This window comes from Pseudochaenichthys georgianus, chromosome 14 (genome assembly GCF_902827115.2).
Source record: "Pseudochaenichthys georgianus chromosome 14, fPseGeo1.2, whole genome shotgun sequence".
In the NCBI taxonomy this organism is placed as follows: Eukaryota; Metazoa; Chordata; class Actinopteri; order Perciformes; family Channichthyidae; genus Pseudochaenichthys; species Pseudochaenichthys georgianus.
In genome coordinates, this window is record NC_047516.1 from 34,763,114 (window position 1) to 34,784,152 (window position 21,039).

General features: G+C 42.5%; 1 protein-coding gene across 3 annotated transcripts in view; it reads right to left on the minus strand.

The window, feature by feature from the left end:
• Window positions 1–1,364: 1,364 nt before the first annotated feature.
• The window catches only part of LOC117458860 (glucose-6-phosphate exchanger SLC37A4-like), a 40,419-nt gene continuing 20,744 nt past the window's right edge, over window positions 1,365–21,039 (minus strand). The window contains exons 1-10 of one of the 3 annotated variants that reach the window (XM_034099555.1): window positions 18,934–19,077; window positions 16,028–16,512; window positions 15,060–15,292; window positions 11,945–12,194; window positions 4,110–4,262; window positions 3,948–4,033; window positions 3,746–3,859; window positions 3,594–3,659; window positions 2,618–2,756; window positions 1,365–2,542 (exon numbers count right to left, since the gene is read on the minus strand). In XM_034099555.1, the coding sequence (XP_033955446.1) occupies window positions 2,376–2,542; window positions 2,618–2,756; window positions 3,594–3,659; window positions 3,746–3,859; window positions 3,948–4,033; window positions 4,110–4,262; window positions 11,945–12,194; window positions 15,060–15,292; window positions 16,028–16,175 (1,356 nt within the window). In that variant the 5' untranslated portion in view covers window positions 16,176–16,512; window positions 18,934–19,077 and the 3' untranslated portion in view covers window positions 1,365–2,375. The other 2 variants (XM_034099556.1, XM_071205473.1) reach the window with 2 other exon arrangements.

The window sequence follows — 21,039 nt, forward strand, 5'->3', positions numbered from 1 at the left end:
ATCTCACGGAGAATTGTAAGTGGCTACTGCCTGAGATCGCATGCTGTGGTTTTATTAAATGTGCCAACTGCTAGGACTGTCTTAGGGAAGACAGCTTTTTGTTGTTGTTCTATTTATGTGTTTATGTTTCATGTGGAACTACTTGAGCAGGTCTCCCTTGAAAAAGAGATCAATGATCTCAATGGGATTTATCTGTAGAAATAAAGGTTTGAAATGAAATGAAGACAGTTTTTAGATGCGCAGCTCCTCTGTCTTGGAACAGTCTGCAATTTAAATGGAACCTGAGCAATCTGGTGCCACTAAATGTTTTTAAAGCTCGGTTGGATGCTACTCAATCGGAAGCTATTGGTACCTGTTTATGTGGATAATTATGTAAATGATGCTGTATGATGTCCTTTTGTTGTTCCGTTTATGCTTTTATGTTTCATGTGGAACTACTTGAGCAGGTCTCCCTTGGAAAAGAGATCAATGATCTCAATGGGATTTGTCTGTATAAATAAAGGTTTGAAATTAAATGAAATGAAAGTTTAGGGAGACACAAATCACAGTCCCTGACACATGTATTCTGATGCTCAAGTATAAATGATTTGAGGATGAAACCGTTTCAAACTGAATTCACCGTCAGCAGCCAAACGGTTCTACCGTGTAAATCTGCATTCATATCAATGTGCGTGTTTACTTTCATATCTTGTGTTGATGTACATGTTGTCATATCTTCTTGTATCTATTGTTGGCCAATTTATCAAAGTATTTACATTTGATCTTTTATGGGACATTTATGTTTCTTATGTTTATAAAAAAGATCCTTGTTTTAATGTATTGTTTTTTCTACATGCTAACTTTAATTTATTGTGTTTATAAAAAATATCTTTGTTTTAATTTATTTTCATCTTCCTACAAGCCAACATTAACTTCTTGTGTTTGTACAAATATGTATTTATTTAACTTTCATTGAATTGAAGTATAAAATGGAGCAACTGTCACAAAACCCAGGTATTCTGACTGAGTGTGAGTTAGACAAAGAGAGGGTGCCAGTCCCCACAGGTGGAAGAGAACGAGTGGAGTGTTTCCCTGCTGAGCTGCAGCAGGCGGGAGAGAAAGACGAACCTTAGGAACAATGGAACTGTAAGATGCCCACATGATTTCTGCAACTCCCGCTGCAGAAGTGTCACTGGATTACAAATCTATCACGTAGAATCAGCATAAAGACGGATGCTTTCACAGCCAGAGGAACACAAAGGCACACTTACTGTCTTAATATATAAAGTATTAAAACAATTGCCATAGGGTTGGAATAGCAGCTTATTGAAGGTGTATTCATGTGTTTTGCCAGGTTACAGAAGAAAAACCGAACAGATTAGACATTTACTGTACAACATATTTATTGTAAAATCACAGTAATTGTTGAGTTGACAACACTCAGATTTTTTGGATGAGGAAGTTAATATTTTATTATATCTGTACAGAGCTACAGTGGCAGTGAGACAACTTGAAAGCATCACAAAAGCTGGCGAGTGTTATTCTGCATCAACTAGCATTACACTGCGTACCAAATAACATGTTCTCCAATGACTTCATTTCAGTGAAATGATGATTCGTCCTCATCAGTAAACTTAGTAATACGTAGACAGACAATAGTTTAGAACATACCGGCCCATCAGAAAACATTCAATAAGTTCAAGAGAAGTGACCTCCTCTGAAGGCAAGTACGCAATGAGCAGCATGCGTCCACCTGATGCCAACAGGCCTCTACACTACACTGTGTCCAGGTCCTTTTGAGTGCACAGCTGCCATTCAGCTGAAAGGTCTCTATGTGAGTTCCGCCTCTATGACCAAATGGAACACATCTACTTTCTTTATGCGGTTGAACAGGACAAGAACATCTGTACATATGCGACAGGGATCCTCTTGGCGCTTTCATTTTTTGATCATTATGGTGATCAAAAACATTGACTTTTTATTTTTATAATGGAAGTTAAACCTTTCATATTAAGTGTGCATCCAAAATACAAACACTTAAACCCTTTAAAGTTCATTAGGAGTCATAAGGCAGACCTTTTGTGTCCGAAGTACAGAGAATACGTTTAGTTTAGTTGGCAAAAAACCCACCAACATGTATGTTGCCGTCTGTAGGAAACGACATGTTTCTGCCTGGCATTGAGTTTAAGTAAAGTAATTCTATCTAAAGCAGTTAATGACTTACACCCCACCGGAGCATCTACGTAAACCCAATTCATCAGAACAAATATGGCGATCAGTATTTTGGTTCAAATTGACGTATTAATGTGCGTAAAAGGTAAAAGCAGCCGTCTTTAGTGGTAGGCCGTTTGTCACATCACATGTTAACAACCTTCCTCTCATTCCAGGAAGACACGTTAGTCCATTTTCTCTGCGATGCGTCCCATTTTGGTTCGCATGTTGCGTACGAGGAAGAAGCCAATGGTGGCAGAGGCCATTATCACCTCGGCTACCCAGAAGGCCATGTCCCAGCTGTGATGTTTGGCAATAGTGCTGAAGGGAAGCCCCGCCATGAACGCCCCCACTGCAACAGAACACAGTGTGTTTAGACGGATCAATTAGAGTACAGTGACGATACACGTGTGAATCTGGAGCCTACCATTAGCCATCAGAGCCACAACAGCGTGAGAGGTTCCACAGAAATTCGGAGGAGCACATTCACTGGCTATCACCCCAAACAAGGCGATTGGTCCGTAGGAAGAAAATCCAAACATAGCACCGAGGAACAGGATCCAGATCTGTGTGTGACAAAGAGAAAACGTGGATCAGTGTTCTTGAATGTGTTAATAACATTACATTACATGTCACTTGTTAGACGCTTTTATCCAAAGCGACTTACTTACTCAATACGGTGGACATTTGGGGTGAAGTGTCACAACGACATGCTGACTGCAGTGGGGTTTGAACCTGTGACCCCCTGATCCCAACACACTAGTCCACTGCGCCACAGCCTCCTTAATAACATTCAGTTCATCAAATTGTAAGGCCCATAACACTCAGTGATTTTGAGCAGTGGTGGAATAATTACTCAGATCTCTTACAATTCTACAGTATAAAAATACTCTGTTACATGTAAAAGTACTGCATAAAAAATATTTTAAAGAACAAAAGTATTCACACTTAATACCCTCTTGTGTTTTGGGGGGTTTCCCTCTCCTTTCTGTGCATGTCAATGGTCTGCACAGGCTTAGTTCCCCGTGTTCCCTCCAGAGGGAATTTTAAAATCATGTATAAATAATGGGATTATACTTATTGATGCAATAACCAATGTTAATCATTGTAATGTTGCCTCCGGTAAAAGTGAGTTTAATTAAAGTACTTTGTATACTGTTGGGTAGCTTGATCTGTAATAATAAATCATATCATTTGCATTGATTTATACTTCGTAAGAATAATAAAAAACAGGTAATGAGCTAATGCTGTAAAATAAATATAGTGGAATAAAAAGAACAACATATGCCTCCAAAGTTAATGGAATAAAAGTATAAAGTAACAAAGTGAGAATACTCAAATAAAGTCAAACTTGTACTTAAGTAAATGTATTTACTTAAATTCCACCAGTTTTTTTAACATACCTCTTTTTCTGATACACCAATGAGGACAGAGACGGGATGAATGACTTGGACCCAAAGAGGCGCCTCCTGAGGACAGACCATAATCTCTGGTGAAGTTTCAATAGGGCACACATGTTTATTCCATGCACAGTATTAATTAAAGGTGCCGTTACCTGGGGGATTTCAGGCGTGATGGTGACTCTGAACAGGTACATGGACACACACATCCCGCTCATCATGAAGAGGAGCAGGCCGTGGCGCGGGTTTCCGTGGGTGCCCAAGCCTTGCTGAAGTCAAAGAGAGGATCCTTTTTTTAAACACTGTACTCCGGTTAATAATCATTTTTGCCCAATCTACCTCATGGCTGTCACTCACCCGAGACACAGCTCTGTCAGAGAGTAAGCCCGCTGCCAGGCTGCCCACAAAGCCCCCCACCTCCAGGGCACTCATGTAGGTGCTGCCTGTGGGGAACACCGGGGGTCAGCCCCATTCACCAGCAGGAGGAAATACAAATCTGTGACAATTAAAACAACATACCCATGAGGACCGTCTGGCCCTTATCCTGAATGAGGAACAGCAGTCCCCAGTCAGTGGCAGCCGTCTTCACCCCGAACACCACCAGGTAGCCCAGAGACAGCACCCACAGGAAGGGGGAGAGGAGGAACTCCTTCAGAGTGCTCTCACTGTTTCCTGTACACAAACAGACACATATATGCAATGCAAAGGGAAGTATGAGTGTAATACAGGAAGTGCACTTGTGTGTGTGCTTAATAAAACTATTATAATTACTCATTCTTTACTGCACGGCCATCACTTTGCTTTTAACATGGTTCGCAACATGCAAGCCGACCGCACCAACTCTGCTATACAATATAGCAGAGAGGAACTTCTTCACATCAGAACCTTTGTGGACAATAACCCACCTACAGACAATGGAGATTCGCAATGGCTGCCTGCCGTCCTACCTGAGGGACGCAGGAGGAAGACAAAGCGGGGGTCCTGTGCTGGGCTGCTGGTCAGACTGAGGAAACGAGAAAACCGACCCCCTCTTCCGAGTATTCTTCTGGCTAATGTTCAATCCGTTGAAAATAAGCTAGATGAAGTCAGAGGTCGGATTGCTTTTCAACGGGACATTAAGAACTGTAACGTGTTCATTCTCACCGAGACTTGGCTCAACCCCGCTATCCCGGACTCCGCCATTGTTCCTGACGGATTCACTATTTTTCACCAGGACAGGAAAGTTCACTCTGGGAAAAGTAAAGGTGGCGGTGTGTGTGTAATGACTAATAAACACTGGTGCACAGATGTGAGGGTTATTTCTTCGGACTGTTCCGCTCATTTAGCGCACCTCGTGATCACATGCCGGGCTTTTCAGCTGCCGAGAGAATTCTCATCTGTTGTGATCACAGCAGTGTATATGCCGCCGTTAGCCGACAACACGGCACTCGATCAGCTGTTTGGAATTATCGACAAGACCGAGACTTCAGGGCCAGTGGTGGCGTTTGTTTTGGCCGGGGATTTTAACACCGCTAATATGAAGAAGGTCCTGCCGAAGTACTACCAACATCAGCTGCCCGGGCCGCGGGGGAAACATACTGGACCATGTTTATTCCCCTTTTCGACATGGATATAAGGCTCTCCCTCGCCCTCCCTTCGGCAAATCAGACCACATTTCACTGCTGCTGCTGCCTGCTTACAGGCAGAAACTTAAACGGGACAGACCGGTAACAAGGACAGTACAGCGATGGAGTGAGGAGTCAGACTCAGCTCTGCAGGATTGCTTCGAATCTACGGATTGGAGTGGGTTTGAGGACAATAACATCAACACACACACGGACACGGTCATCTGCTACATTGGGAAATGCATCGATGACATGGTACTGAAGGTTTCTGTGCGAACATTCCCGAATCAAAAGCCCTGGATAAACGGCGAGGTGCGTGGCAAACTGAAAGCGCGCACTATCGCACACAGAGCTGGAGATTTGGAGGAGTTCAGGAATTCTAGGTATGAACTCCGGAGAGCTATCAGCAGTGCAAAGAGACAGTACAAAGACAAGGTGGAATCTGACTTCAAAGGCTGTAACACCCGGAACATGTGGGCGGGACTAAGAACAATGACAGACTACAAAGGAGCAGCGGGGGGTGCTGCGGGAGTGTCTGCGTGTGCATCTCTCCCAGATGAGCTGAACAGTTTTTTTGCACGTTTTGAGAGCAGCCAGGCTGTGGAGGCACAGAAGGACCAGGAGCCCTGCCCTTTTCTTTTAAACAGGGCAGATGTGAGCAAATCCTTTAAAAGGGTTAACCCACACAAGGCTCCTGGACCTGATGGCATCCCTGCCGTGTTCTCAGGGTGTGTGAAGTTCAGCTGGCAGAGGTGTTCACAGACATCTTTAACAGGTCCCTGCTGCAGTCTGTAGTCCCCACATGCTTTTGTTCCTGTCCCCAAAAAGACAAAAATCACCAGCTTCAACGACTACCGCCCAGTAGCACTCACCTCCATCATCATGAAGTGCTTTGAGCGGTTAGTCAAAACCTTCATCACCTCCTCCCTGCCTGACTCTGGACCCCCTGCAGTTTGCCTACAGAGCAAACAGGTCCACAGACGACATAGCCCTCACCATCCACACTGCCCTCTCACACCTGGACCAGAGGAACACATATGTGAGAATGCTGTTCATTGATTACAGTTCAGCTTTCAACACCATTGTGCCCTCCAAGCTGGTCATCAGCTTAGAGACCTCGGGCTCAACAGCGCCCTCTGTGACTGGATCCTGAACTTCCTGACGGGCAGACCCCAGGCAGTGCGGGTGGGGAACATCACATCCTCCACCCTGATCCTCAACACTGGAGCCCCTCAAGGCTGCGTGCTCAGCCCTCTCCTATACTCCCTGTTCACTCACGACTGCGTGACCACACACAGCTCCAACACCATCGTGAAGTTTGCTGACGACACGACCGTCATCAACCAGATCTCAGACGGCGACGAGACGGCGTACAGAGAGGAGGTCGAAAACCTGACATCTTGGTGCCAGGATAACAACCTCCATCCCAACGTCAGCCAAACAAAGGAGCTGATTGTGGACTACAGGAAGCAGCAGGGAGAGGGACACGCCCCCATCGCCATCAATGGGACTATGGTGGAGAGAGTCAGCAGCTTCAGGTTCCTCTGGGTCCACATCACTGAGGACCTGACATGGACTCTTCACACCACCACCATCACCAAGAAAGCTCGACAGCGGCTCTTCTTCATCCGCAGGCTGAGGAGGTTCAACCTGGACTCCAGGATACTCTGCAACTTCTACAGGTGCACCATAGAGAGGATCCTGACCTTCTACAGGTGCTCCATAGAGAGCATCCTGACCTTCTACAGGTGCACCATAGAGAGGATCCTGACCTTCTACAGGTGCTCCATAGAGAGCATCCTGACCTTCTACAGGTGCTCCATAGAGAGGATCCTGACCTTCTACAGGTGCACCGTAGAGAGTATCCTGACCTTCTACTAGGGCTGTGCAATTTAATCGATCCTGCGATATATATCGATATTTAGTTTTCCGAGAAAGTATCGATATTTCAGCCGCGGGTATCGATACATTAAGTCTGATAACTGTGTTCGTTATTCTCGCGTCCAGGAGAGAAGCTTTAAAAAGGAGACTAATTGAGTCTCTGAGAATGTTCAAATGTATACTTTAATTAATAAAAAGCGCGGTAATGTTACAAGCAGAAGATGGTTCAGTCAGAAAAACAGCTGTGTTCTGGCTCTCGTGAGCGAAGGGAAGAGAGCGAGCTCCACCTTTCCAGCTGTTAAATATCCTCTGCTGGCTCCTCCCTGTGGGCCGGTTGGCGCTGCTGGGGGCCGGCCCTCCACGTCTCCAATGTTCGTTGTTGCGCATTACAGAGGATTCAGACATTGCACATTAAATATATAACTAAACACGCCTTTTCTCCTCCTTATCTCTTTCATAACTTTTCATTTAATACATTTTAAACGCTGTAATCAATACTCCAAAAATACCAGACGGCTGGTATCTTTTCCGGATGTTGTCTCATGCTACCCACGTCTGTAAACAAACGTATTCAAATAAACTGTACCTTCATTTAATATTCAGCAATAATAATATCTCGACGTCTATAGTTGTAGTGTTGAAATCAGTAGGTTTCGGTGTGCAACACTCCGTGTCATATCGCTACTAAATTCACCTCTATAGTAAATGGTATATTAGCCACATGCTAAATGCTAACCGGAGATGAAGGATTTTCAGAATAAAAGCTTAACAACTGGTTGTGCACAAGAACTTCTGGTTTTTCAGTATAAAACAGCATTTAAACTGACTGTATGTTTAAGGTACTTTATGCCATCAAAACATTGATTTTAATTTCTAACAAGTCCCATTCAAATCCCCCGTGTTCCGCCACCTGCTGCACCTTTCATTCTCCATTGTCGATTGTGATACTGCACTTTATGTACTTACGTTTCAAAGGCTTGTAAGCTACAGTTTGCACTGTTTCAATAAATGAAAGAAATGTTCTCACCACATCTTTTGATTCATTTTGTCCAGCATTTGCAAGCTGTAGACTCTCTGTCAGAGCCATATATTGTATAATTGATGCTTTCAGTTTTCAGTTGAATTAGTTCAATCCAAGTCAATGGAACACTCACAAGATGTCACCAAAATCACACTGTCCCTTTAAAATCTTTCAGAAAATGATATAAGTGTATCGAATCGTATCGTTGGCTGAATATCGTGATATATATCGTATAGTTGGCTGAATATCGTGTGTATCGTATCGTGAGATTAGTGTATCGCCACAGCCCTACCTTCTACAGGTGCACCATAAAGAGTATCCTGACCCAGGTGCACCATAGAGAGTATCCTGACCTTCTACACTGGGTGGGACTTTCGGAAACAGTTCTAAATTGGTTTGAATCCTACCTGAAGGACAGAAACAACTTTGTTTCTATAGGTACATACACATCTGAGTTGACAAATATGACATGTGGGGTTCCTCAAGGCTCCATCTTGGGGCCTCTTCTCTTTAACATCTACATGCTATCACTGGCTCAGATAATGAAAAACAACAAAACAAGTTACCATAGTTATGCAGATGACACACAAATCTACGTAACAATTTCACCAGGAGACTATGCTCCAATTCAAACACTGAGTAAGTGCATTGAACAAATAAATGACTGGATGTGTCAGAACTTTCTCCAATTAAACAAAGACAAAACTGAGGTAATGGTTTTTGGAGCAAAGTCAGAACGTATAAAAGTGAGCGCTGAGCTTCAGTCTGCAATGTTCAAACCAACAGATAAAGCCAGAAATCTAGGTGTAGTCATGGACTCTGACCTGAGTTTCAACAGTCACATTAAAACAGTTACTAAATCATCCTACTATCACCTAAAGAATATATCTAGGATTAAAAGACTAATGTCACAGCAGGATTTGGAAAAACTTGTCCATGCTTTTATCTTCAGTAGACTCGACTACTGCAATGGTGTCTTCACAGGTCTCACTAAAAAAATATATTAGAAAGCTGCAGCTGATTCAGAACGCCGCTGCTCGAGTCCTCACTAACACTAAGAAAGTGGATCACATCACTCCAGTTCTGAAGTCTTTACACTGGCTTCCTGTGTGTCAAAGAATAGATTTCAAAATACTGCTGCTGGTTTATAAAGCACTGAATGGTTTAGGCCCAAATTACATTTCTGACCTCCTGCTAAATTATGAACCATCCAGATCTCTCAGGTCTTCAGGGACTGGTCAGCTTTCTGTCCCCAGAGTCAGAACTAAACATGGAGAAGCAGCGTTCAGTTACTATGCTCCAAATATCTGGAACAAACTCCCAGAAACCTGCAGGTCAGCTGCAACTCTGACTACTTTGAAATCCAGGCTGAAGACTTTTCTTTTTGGCGCTGCTTTTAATTGAACTATTCATATCTTAGTCTGCACTGCAACTTTTCTTTTTTCTTTTAATGTTTTAAATTTAAACGTAATTAAACTCCATGACATTTATGAGAGGGACTGCTCGAAAGTAGGATATTTGGGATATCCATCGTAGCCAGGGTTTACGATCAGTTTTTAGGTGAGTTGTACTGAGGAACAAGTATCACAGCACCGACGGGTGAAAAATAGTGTTTTGGTAACACGGGGTGTTCAGGTAACACTTAAAGACTTTGTTATGGAACGCAAAGCAGAGTAGGGGGCTAGTACACCCTCCTGAGGGTCCGATTGTGGATGTCATGCGAGCAAAACATGGTGAAAACAATCAGTCTAAATTAACAATCGGGACGGAAATGTTCGGATTTCCAAAGAGAGGTTCTGTGAATAAATTAAAAATCAAGAACCGAAATAATTGAACTATTCATATCTTAGACTGCACTGTAACTTTTATCTTTTAATGTTTATTTTATTAGCTTTTCTTTTTAATGACTCTTAATGTCTTTCATTTTTTGTTTTTCTTTTAATGTTTCTTTTATTATCTTTTACTGTTTTTAAATGCCTTTGTCTGAATGTCTTTCATTTCTGTAAAGCACCTTGAATTGCCTGGTGCTGAAAGGTGCTATATAAATAAACTTGCCTTGCCTTACAGGTGCACCATAGAGAGGATCCTGACCTTCTACAGGTGCACCATAGAGAGGATCCTGACTGGCTGCATCATGGCGTGGTACGGCAGCTGCAACGCCCTCAAACATAAGGCTTTACAGAGGGTGGTGAAAACTGCACAGAACATCACCAGGACGGAGCTGCCATCCATGGAGGACCTTTACTCCCAGCGGTTCAGGAAGAAAGCCCTCCGGATTATAAAAGACCCCCATCACCCCAGCCACAAACTGTTCTGTCTGCTGCCGTCTGGCAGGCGGTACCGCAGCATCCGGACTAAAACCACCAGACTCAGGGACAGCTTCATCCCACAGGCAATAAGACTGTTAAACACCTGGACTGTTGAAACAACATCCATAACATTTATCTGTTACTTAGTAATTATTTATCTATTTCTCTAATAAATAATCCCAAAACTTGCATAATAGACTCTTATTTCACTTTTTTAAACTATTTTTGTTTTTACTATTTACTTGCAATATATGTTTCTGTTTATCTGTGTTATTGTGTTGCACTGTTGGAGAAGCCTGTGACCTAAAATGTTCATCGGCATAACTACAATGTAGCTGTGTTCGTATGACAAAATAAAGAACCTTGAACCTTGAGTGTGTCCTCCTGTTACATTGTGAAGATGCTATCTGACTGCTTATACTTTACATCAGAGATAATGCCCATGCCATACAGTGGCAGTTCTAGACCACTTTTACTGGGTGGGCCAGGCGACTTTCTGTTCACTATATTCATAGTTGAAAATGCCAATTCCATAATTTCTTCCAGAAGCTTGATATGAGAACTTTCACCAATGGAGTTCTGTGGTTCTTACATCAGATCTCTGCACACATCTTTGTGTCTCAACGTTGTATCACTCTTGGCTCAGTCTGACTGAAAATTAAGCAAATTAAGAGTCTCAGTTTACTCAGAGATCATTATCACCTTGCATTGAAATATTGCTTCAGGCTCAAATTAAACTGCAGTCTGGTTCACAGCGTTATGTGCCAACATGTGGTTACAGGGTGCAGCCTTCTGCAACAATCTCTAAACATGAAATGGCAAGGGCAAGTATTATGTAAAAACACAAATACATACTTTTGAGAAATTAGAGAGCAGTTGGTATAGAACGGGTATCGACTCTTGACTGATCCACAGGCAGGTGGAATGTAGAGCATTATGTCCACATGATAGTGCTAACAGGTTAGAGGTGAACGTTGGAACTGTGCAGTTGGTTTGAGTCCATCACATGTGTACTCCCGTAATGTCAATGTCTGTCAATCAGCTGTGGCTCAGGGTTAGGGTTAATGGGCATCTACCAATCAGAGGGTCAGTGGTTCGATCCCTTGTCGAAGACGCTTAACCCCAAAATGCTCTCGTAGGATGTCTATGGTATTTAAGTGTATGTATTTCACTTTAGATAAAAGCATAATCTAAATTACATGGAATGTGATCAACTAACTAACATTTGCATTCAATAATTATATTGATAATTGTTTTTTCCCTAAAGAAATGATAAGTCTTTAGCATCATCGTATAGTCTTCTTTAACTGCTGATTGTACGAGTGTACTCCTGATTGTTATGCAACACTACTGTCAGTCCTACTTACCCGTAGATGATGTGGACATTGTATCCACACATATTCCCATATATATATACACACATACACATATAACAAAGTGTTGTTGGGACAGACCAGAGAGGAGGGTTGAATGCCTCAGATGAAACGTGTAGAGGAACTGTCTTCCCCTCTCCCCTCAGTGCTCCTGCTCTTGACTCACCTCCAGCCTTTGCTCCTTTCTTGGCTGCAGCCTGGATGCTGGGCAGGCCCACATCCTTCGGCTCGTTCTTTACGAACAGCACGCACACGAAGGAGAAGCTGGCACACACGATGCCCGACATGGTGACGATGGTCCTCCAGTCGTAGTACTGCAGCAGCACTGTGACCAGGATGGGACCCAGACTTCCTGCCAGGTTCACACTGCAGGACATCACAGACCACCATGTTCCAAACTGGGAGGGATCGAACCACTGACGGAGGAGACACAGAAGAAAGACATGTACCTTCATGTGCATTTCTACAAACTTCATACTGCATTGAGTACATGTTTTTACCTTCCATGTTCAACTTTCCTGAAGCCACCCAAATGGCATGGTCAGAAAATGCTGATTAAGCATTCATGTTTCTTTTATATTGAATTGAGGCAAGGACAAATAATAGAAACATGGCCAAACAGCAAATGTCTCCCCTAATAATCAAAATACTTTTTCATTGATTTTTTTTGTACTGCTGGTGGAGAGATAGCAATAAGCATTCCCAGGACAACATACAGTAGTGCTAAGGAACGTGAGAAGTGACGAGGCTGCCCAGAAGCTTCTTAAAGAACATGTTGATCCTCAGCTGTGGAACAGGAGCTGCAGAGCTGCAGCAACTGTTCGGCTATTAAAAGATGGTAAGTGTCACGAGACCTTTTGCTCAAAGCCCTTTTTCTTTAAGGAAGGATCTACTATATATATATATATACTCTTTCTCCTGTAATCTGATCCCCTCGAGAACATTGAACACATGCCAAAGCCTATTTATTCCCCACACTTTTGAGCACTGATACTCTTAAGGCAGCTTCTTACAAGCTTCAAGTGGTGTCAAAGCAAGACAAGCCTTAACGTTTGTTTGTAAAGCCTATAATGCATACCGTGAACCAGACCTTTATGATCCAAAAGGTATATGTGATTGAGTTTTGCAACAATCTCACAGACCCAGCACTGTTGGACATTCAGTGTCCTGTACATGCTGTAGAGGTTGGCATCCCCTCGGCTCAAAGGTCAGCTCTGTGTGACAGCAGGAACATGATTCCTCCAACAGGCACCAGACAGATGCCTTCTCTCTCAGAAGAAACTCCACCTCCAATCCTCATTGGATGTGGGAAATTCAGCCACATTTACTACTGTTCCAAACCAACGACAGGGGGTAGGGATTATTAAAACATCAAACAGGGAATCTGAATCCGTCCAGACTTCACCTGCCTCACTACAACGCTGTCGAACATTGTCTCTTAAACTGTGCAAAATAAAAAACGGAATGTTATATTGTCAGATATGTCAACAACTTCAAGGTACATTGTATAGGATAATATATACTAGTGTCTAGAAAACGGTTGCTGTTGCATTTGATTGTATAGGTCTGTGTATTTACAGGAACTGTTGCAAAAGTCAAACAGCTTTCCAAAAAAAAAGGATGCCACTAAGGATTTTTAACGTTGATTCTAAATGGCAGTTAGGAAAAGTTAGGACTCGGTTTCATTCCAAATCTTACCGCTGTATTTACAGTCTTGGTGAGGGCAGACCCGCTAAACAAATAAACTGTGAACTTTAATGCTACGATGTATGTGATGTCAGATAGTAATATAAGAGTTATACATGAAAAACAGGTATGAAATACTATATGACCAGGCACGTGCACAGACATCAAAGTGGGCTTGAGCCCCTGCCCTTTTTCTTCCTCCAGAGAAAGTGCCCTTTCCCCCCCCCTTTTTAAAATCTTTATAAATGAATATATATCTACTGCTGTTCGCGCACAGTTTCCCTTTCCAACAATATATTGATTGAATACAACATTTAAATATCAGATCGGGAGATTAGAATGTGAAGTTCCGATGCTCTCCCTCCCTCCCTCCACGTCTCCTGCACAGCGGTGCGGACATCGGCAGTCCCTTCAGACAGACAGATAGCAGCACCTCCCACTTTACTGTGCCATGTGATGCCGGCTTTTCTTGGCTTATTTTGAAGGTGACTGGTGATGATCAAATTACTAAACTGCCAGTGCCTCGAGTTTATAGCTAATTAGCTAAAAGATACTAACAATATATAGTTAACTAGATAGGCTACTAGCTAATGGATAAGTTAGCTCAAGGTTTAGCTAAGGCAATGTATCATGGGCTGGGCATACAGGCTAATGTACTGTAGGCCAACTTAAGGGGAGACACTTAAAGTGAATACAGTAAAATGTGTATCTAATAACGTAATCACAATCGCCACATTGATATGCAAATTAGGCGTTAACTAGGCCTAATTAAAATGTGCTAATTTGCATGAAGTTACCAAGGCATTGCAGGTGAAAAGGACACAACAAAAAAACATCACCTCACAATGTCCCCAGATAGTTACTTACGTCAAGTCAGTATCTTCCCTCCGTAGTATTTTGATCATTTGCTAATAACCAATCAGATCCATGGATTCCAGAGAAGAGGAAACTTTAAAGGCCTTTTTCTCAAAATGATGACTCGGTGACAGTCAATATATAATGTGACATAATTTGCTTAATATTTGGAGTACAAAAACAATCCAGATATCATTAGAAAGCTAGGAATCTCCTCTTTCCAGCAGTGTATACAACTCACAATGTGTCTTCGGGTCAATGCGACTGATTTCGATGGAGCAGGTCACATATACAAGTTTGTTTGTTTGTAGCCTTTATTTAACCAGGTGAAAATCCCATTGAGATCAACGATACATTTCTAGGGAGACCTGCAAGTTGACCGTGAAAGAGGAAAATCTGGAGACTTTCTGACTAATAAACTCTATGAAGTGCCAAATTACAGCTAACACAATTTAAAAGTAGGATATTATTAACATTAAGTGTGCAGTAGGATATAATAGACATTTAGTGTGCAACCGAGTACAGAGTTCACTCCATCACGGTGTGGGAGGGTGTAGGGGTTGGTTTGGAATGGGGCCAATGCCGCAGCAGGTGGTTCCCACTCTGGTTTAACACCCTTACACTAGCTGCTCAATGTAATTTAAGGCCTCACAAAGTATTAAGAGTGGGAATACCATTGGCAGTGAACATTATACGGAATATCTCTGTGTTGCATGACGTGGCACACAGGATGCCATTACCTTGCGCAGCACTTTCCCACATGGGGGCCAGCCACAACCCTGGCCCAGGCCGTTGATGAACCAGAGCAGAGAGAACATGGGGACCGTGGAGGACCAGGAGAAGGCCACATTGATGCCTCCCACCAAGAAGAGGCCGATGGAGAAGAGCCAGCGGGCGCTGATCTGGTCCGACAGCACGCCGCTGATGAACTTACTGATGGCGTAGGCCATGGTCTGGCTGCTGGTGATCAGACCTGCAGGGAAACCATGACAGTTACTGTTAGAGCAATGCACCGAGAAACAGCACATACAGACCGGGGCTGTAGCTCTGGGGCCTTTGCTTCTGTGAAGGCTTCCCTCCCAGGAGGGGTTTGACACTCATGGTTCGCCTAGGATGAATCTCACTGACTCTGATCCTCTGACTTTTACTATAGCACCACCAGTAGGCTGACATTTGTAGTAGAGAGAGATATCTCTACTATAACTATGAGATGGACTTCATAGCTTATACTGTATAGACAACCTGCCTCTTTTTCAAGCACTATTATCAGGTCAAACTTTTAAACTTTAGTTCATGCTTTAACTGACTGAGCAATTCAGCATTCATTATATCAGCATTTAGCGCAGAGCAACAATGTGTTAGATAGTAATGGTCAGTTTAATATTACAATACTCAGTACTCTCTATTGTTCTCCACCTGAACATTTAAGCTATTAGCAAAGGCTATTCACTGAGGTCAAGTGTGGTGATAAAGGTGACAATTCAAGACATCAGTGAAATAATACAACTGTGTATGAATAAGCCTGTAAGCAGTGTTGTCTGTGTGTACAGTACATGCTAATGTATTTGTACTGTGTGTATTTTGCAAGCTAAATAAAGCATATTTAGGCCCTAATGCACAATGTCTTTGTCAAACTACCGCCTAATAACACACCTGATGATTGCACCAAACAAACAAAGAAATAATGATATTATTGCTTCAGTCTCACCTAGGTCATCTTTGTCCAGTTGTATCTCCTCCATCACAGAGGGCATGACAAAGGAGAAGGTCTTCCTGTTGAAGAAGAACAGCGCATAGCCGATGAACATGCAGGGGAAGATGGTCGCACGATAGTAACCGTAGCCGGTGGCCCCCATGATTGCACTTGAAGAACAAAGATGCTCAATTTAAGGGACAATGAGGAAAAACAATAATTTGAAAAGGAGTCTTTTCTTCAGTGCCGTCTTGAATCTTGGTCCTCTGGCATCTAGATTGCAGTCCACCTGATCGTTGCGCTGCTATCAGCTGCCCTTGTTGGACTGTTCTTGGCAAAAGTCGAGGCTATCTACTTGTCTGCAGTAGATGTAGCATTGTCTGAGCGGCACTGATTAAATATATTCCATGAGGAGAAAGTCTTTGGACAGCGCTCTTGCTGCAGGCTGGAGGCTCTGTGTGTCCGACACTGCTGTTCAAGGGATGTAAGCTGACACCGACCTAAAAGGAAAACAACATAATAAATTACAGGAGTAATAATGACTGCTCATTTTACAAAAACAGATATTAAGTTAGCACATGTATATATTTGTTTTAAATAGTCGGATAAAATATAATAAATGATATATTGATTTGACACACCAGAGCATGAATGGGCAGGTAGAGTCTTTATATTTAAACAGGACACACTTGCCTTTCTTCAGGTGATGTTAGTGGTTTCATTGCAGACACCTTGATCTTAAGAGCACCCCCCCAGTGTGAGGTTACATAGTGGCTCAGTATTTTCCATGTAACTAAGTACATTTACTCAAGTACTGTACTTAAAGGTCCCACGTCATGGCCATTTCTACTGATCATAGTTCCATTGTTGAGGTCTACTAGAATTGATTTATATTGTCCAATTTTCCAAAGTCACATTGGTTTCTCAAACAGCATCACTGTGTAGTATGTGTATTCACTCTCTGTCCTAAACGGCTTGTTGGAGCTCCTAACCACCCCCTCCCTATGAGCCCAGTGGCCGTCTGCGAGACAGCGAAACCTAGCCCAAACACACACACCTGCAGCCTCGCCGCGTCCCGCCGTCTCAGGGAGGAGAAATCGGTGGAGCTGCAGCTGAGAAAAGAGTGTGTGTGTGTGTGTGTGTGTGTGTGTGTGTGAGGAAGTCCGTGGTTTGGACCAATCCGCGGACTTAACCTAACGGCTCCGCGGACGTTACGTAACGGCTCCACGGATTGGTCCATTGGGTATGGGCACGTCACTGTACCCAAGAAGAAAAAGAGAAATCTCCAACGAGGCGTTCTGGGGCAGCACAGACAGGTCTGTTCTGTGTTAGAGTTTTACTCGCTACAGGGTGCACTTTGAGGGTTTGTGACTTTGCAGACCGTTTACATGCAGAAACACCTTCATAACACACAAGGGGACGGGTCAGTGTTTCCCCTAGGATGGAGTCATAGCGGCGGTGCTAAGGCACACGGGCCCAGCAAAATGTGAGCGCCGAGCGCGTGGAATTTTTTTGTGTGTGTGCATGCGAAGTGCGCCCCGTCAATATGTTTCTATGTGTTTGCTCAGCACAAGAAAGGCTCTTGAGGCTCTACAGGTGTATTTTGCTAAATCACCTTTATTGAACATACAGTAACACTAATAATACACATCCACATTTTTTAAATGTTGAAGTGAAAAGCATCAATCTGGTGCACTTTGAGCACAAAATGAATTTATGGATACAGCTCTCAACATTCAAAGGGAGCAGTATACTTTTCAATAATCCAAACATCTTTAGAATACGATCACAACCAATAACAAATAATTTAAACTTGTTTATTCTTATGTTACCTAGTTAGTATTCCTTAATTATGTATATGTTACTAATCACTCCCCTTTTTCTTTTCTTTTTTGGTACCTGGCTGGTTCCCTGTAGCAGCTGCGTAGCAGCGGGGAAACACTGTGGGTAATAACTGGAAAAGCATGACATGGGACCTTTAAGTACAAATTTGAGGTACTTTTTATTTTGTTTGTATGCTATTTTGTACTTCTACCCAACTACAAATCAGAGATAAATAGTGTACTTTTACTCCACTAGATTTATGTAGTACCTTACTTTGCAGATTAATAATAAACTATATGATCAAAACTAAAATAATACTTTAGTTACACCTGGAGTAAATTCACATGCTAATTAGCAGTGAATAAAATAATTAAAATCAGTTCAACATTAAATTAAAATTAAATTGATTGACACATCAATACTTATAATCAAAACATATAATATATATTATTCTGAAATGGGCCAATCTGCATAATGATTACTTGTGTTACTTTACGTTTGTTTTTATGCTTGTACTTTGGTACTTTTAATTGAGTAACGTTTTTGAATGCAGGACTTTTACTTGTAACAAAGTATTCCAACACTCTGGTACTTGGTATATTTCAGGAAATAGAATAAGAAATATAAAAGTTGGTCCTTGCTGACATTGGCTGTGTGTAAATCTCCAGTCAGCAACCCTTCAAAAAGCAGGTGTCCTACACAGGATTACACTTAATACAGCGACGTGCTCGTAGTCTTTTGTTAGTAATTTAAAGTTAAGAGGAAGTAGCAGGACCTTGTGTGACCGCTAGATATCACTTCCAGTCGCAACCTCAAGAACATTCATGCTTTAGCGTACTACCGCGGCTGTTACACTGGCAGGCTGCTATACCACCATTACATACCCAGGACAGCCTCTCTACACGGGGCCATGTAGCTAGCGTCCTGTACCGGATAGCGGTGTTAACGGTACTCGTGGCGAGCTGTTTGTGTATCCAAATGTCCTTCAGGGCTGTGTTTGACTAAATGCCGCCGAAAAGCCGGACTCACGGATGCTGGACGCTGTGTCATACCGCTTTTAGCGTCTCTGAGAGAGGACGTTGTTTCAAAGCTGTTACCTTTCATCCGCATGCCTCTCGCTGCTCCCATCCATGCAATCAGACGATGCGCGTCACGAGTCTGCAGCGCCTAAGCGCGTCCCCGTTAGACACAGAGAAGGGGAGGGTGCAGCCACTGTGGCAGAACCATGACACCAGTCTTCTGCAGGCAGTAGGCCTACTGTCAAATGCTTTATAGCTACACCAAGATCACGGTTCCCGAATGCATCTTCAGGGGAGGCGGGGCTCCTTCATTATATATTGGTCCCTTGTCCATAGTGTTAACCGAGGTTCCCTAAACGTGTCATATAAAGACTACTTATAGGCAGTGGCGGTTCTAGACCAATTTGACTGGGGGGGGGGGGCAAGGCTGGGGCCAGTTATTTTCTGAGGGGGGCACAATAAATCAGGCCCGGTTCCAGAACAAAATCACTTGGGGTGCATCTGAGTTAACAGGGGGTGCAGCAGTAGTAGGTTTACGTGAGCAATAGTGGCCGACAACAGCAATTAAAAAAGAATCGATGTTATGGTCCCCAATGAACAGATTATAGCATTTGTTATGTTTTGAAACCAAGCAAGTGAGAACATTTCAAGTCAGTTAAAAGTGCAATCCTGAAATATTGCATCCAGTCCGAAGTGGGCTATGGCAAAGAAAAGCACTAAAGCTTCAAAACTGTACTGATAAAACAAATGAGAACATATTGTAAATCTAGGCAAATATTGTTTGAACCAGCTCATGGTTTGAAATGGCAAACATTGAAAGGCAAAATTATTATTAATCTGTTAAGCCCCAAGCCTGTTTTTCAGGTCTCAGGCTCGAAAATGACATTCCCAGAACAAATTACCCTATCTTCCCTTCTAAAAGGGTTACATTAATAATCTTTTTTCTCAAAGCAAGGTTACACCTGTGAGTTGGATGTAGATGCGTCAGAATCAATATAGATGTTTTTATTTTAAAGTAAATTCAGATTGAACACAGTAAAAAAATTAAATTATTGTGTCCGTCCGTCCCAAAAAAATTACTTGTAGTGAAAACCACCCTTGAATGGGATGGTAGACTAAAAGCTTTAGTAATCCAAACTACAACATATAATAAGTAGCCTGTATCAAGATTGATGCAAAACAAGTGAAAATTGACCTTTTTAGAGAGATTTAGCACAAAAAAACACTTCTGGGGTCATTTGGGTGGATTTGACCTATCTCTGGCCCCCCTTGCTCGATTTTGCTGATTGACATCTCTTTTTAACCATCAGAGCCAATGGAATCGAGGGGGACTCCCACATACTCCTTATTTGGTAATGTGTGTGTGAGACTGCCGCATAGCCAAGACCGGAAGCTGCGATAACTCTGGTGGCTACCATTAGCAGCTAACTTTTACTCTTCGATTTTTACATAAAAATTGAATTATGGATTATAAATAGAAAAAGTATTACACAGAAACATTATCAACCTATGAATTAACCGATTCAGCCGCGTTTTTTCTTGTTTTAATGCCATTGAACCAGTCTTTTGATCAGATTGATAGCTACGGTGAGACGATCTCCCGAAAAGCTACGTAAAGGTACGTGTTGTGATGTCTGTGTTTGCTTCCCCTGTCGCGAGTTTGGATCACTCAGTGATGATATATATACCTAAATAATCTGTGGAACCTCAGCTTTAATCAGATATCTTCTATGTGCAGCTAGGATAAGTAATAAGGGTATCTTTTATATTGAGTTCTGTGCCAAAGTGCGTTAGCATTTTTCGCTCAGGGGTCATTTAGATGCTTCTTATGAGACTTGTGTTTTGTTTTGGGAAAAATGGTTTGTATCGTCAGTTAGCTGAGATTATTCCCGTTAATCTGGTATAACACATTAATAGGTTCTTAAATATTAAGATCCCCTGAGACACAGTGTCATGAAAAACATCACCTTGGTCCGATCATATACTCTGGGAAGAGAATATTTACTGTGCTTGAAAACTGGTATCACATCATCATGTGAGGCTGACTTTGTGACCTGGAGAACATTTCAGCTGCAACATTAGCTTGTTGATAAGCTTGGGATATGAGATATTTTTGTAGCCATTCGTGGCGAAGGCATCTGTGCTATTGTATGCATTATTTTTGACCCAACATTTCTACAGGCA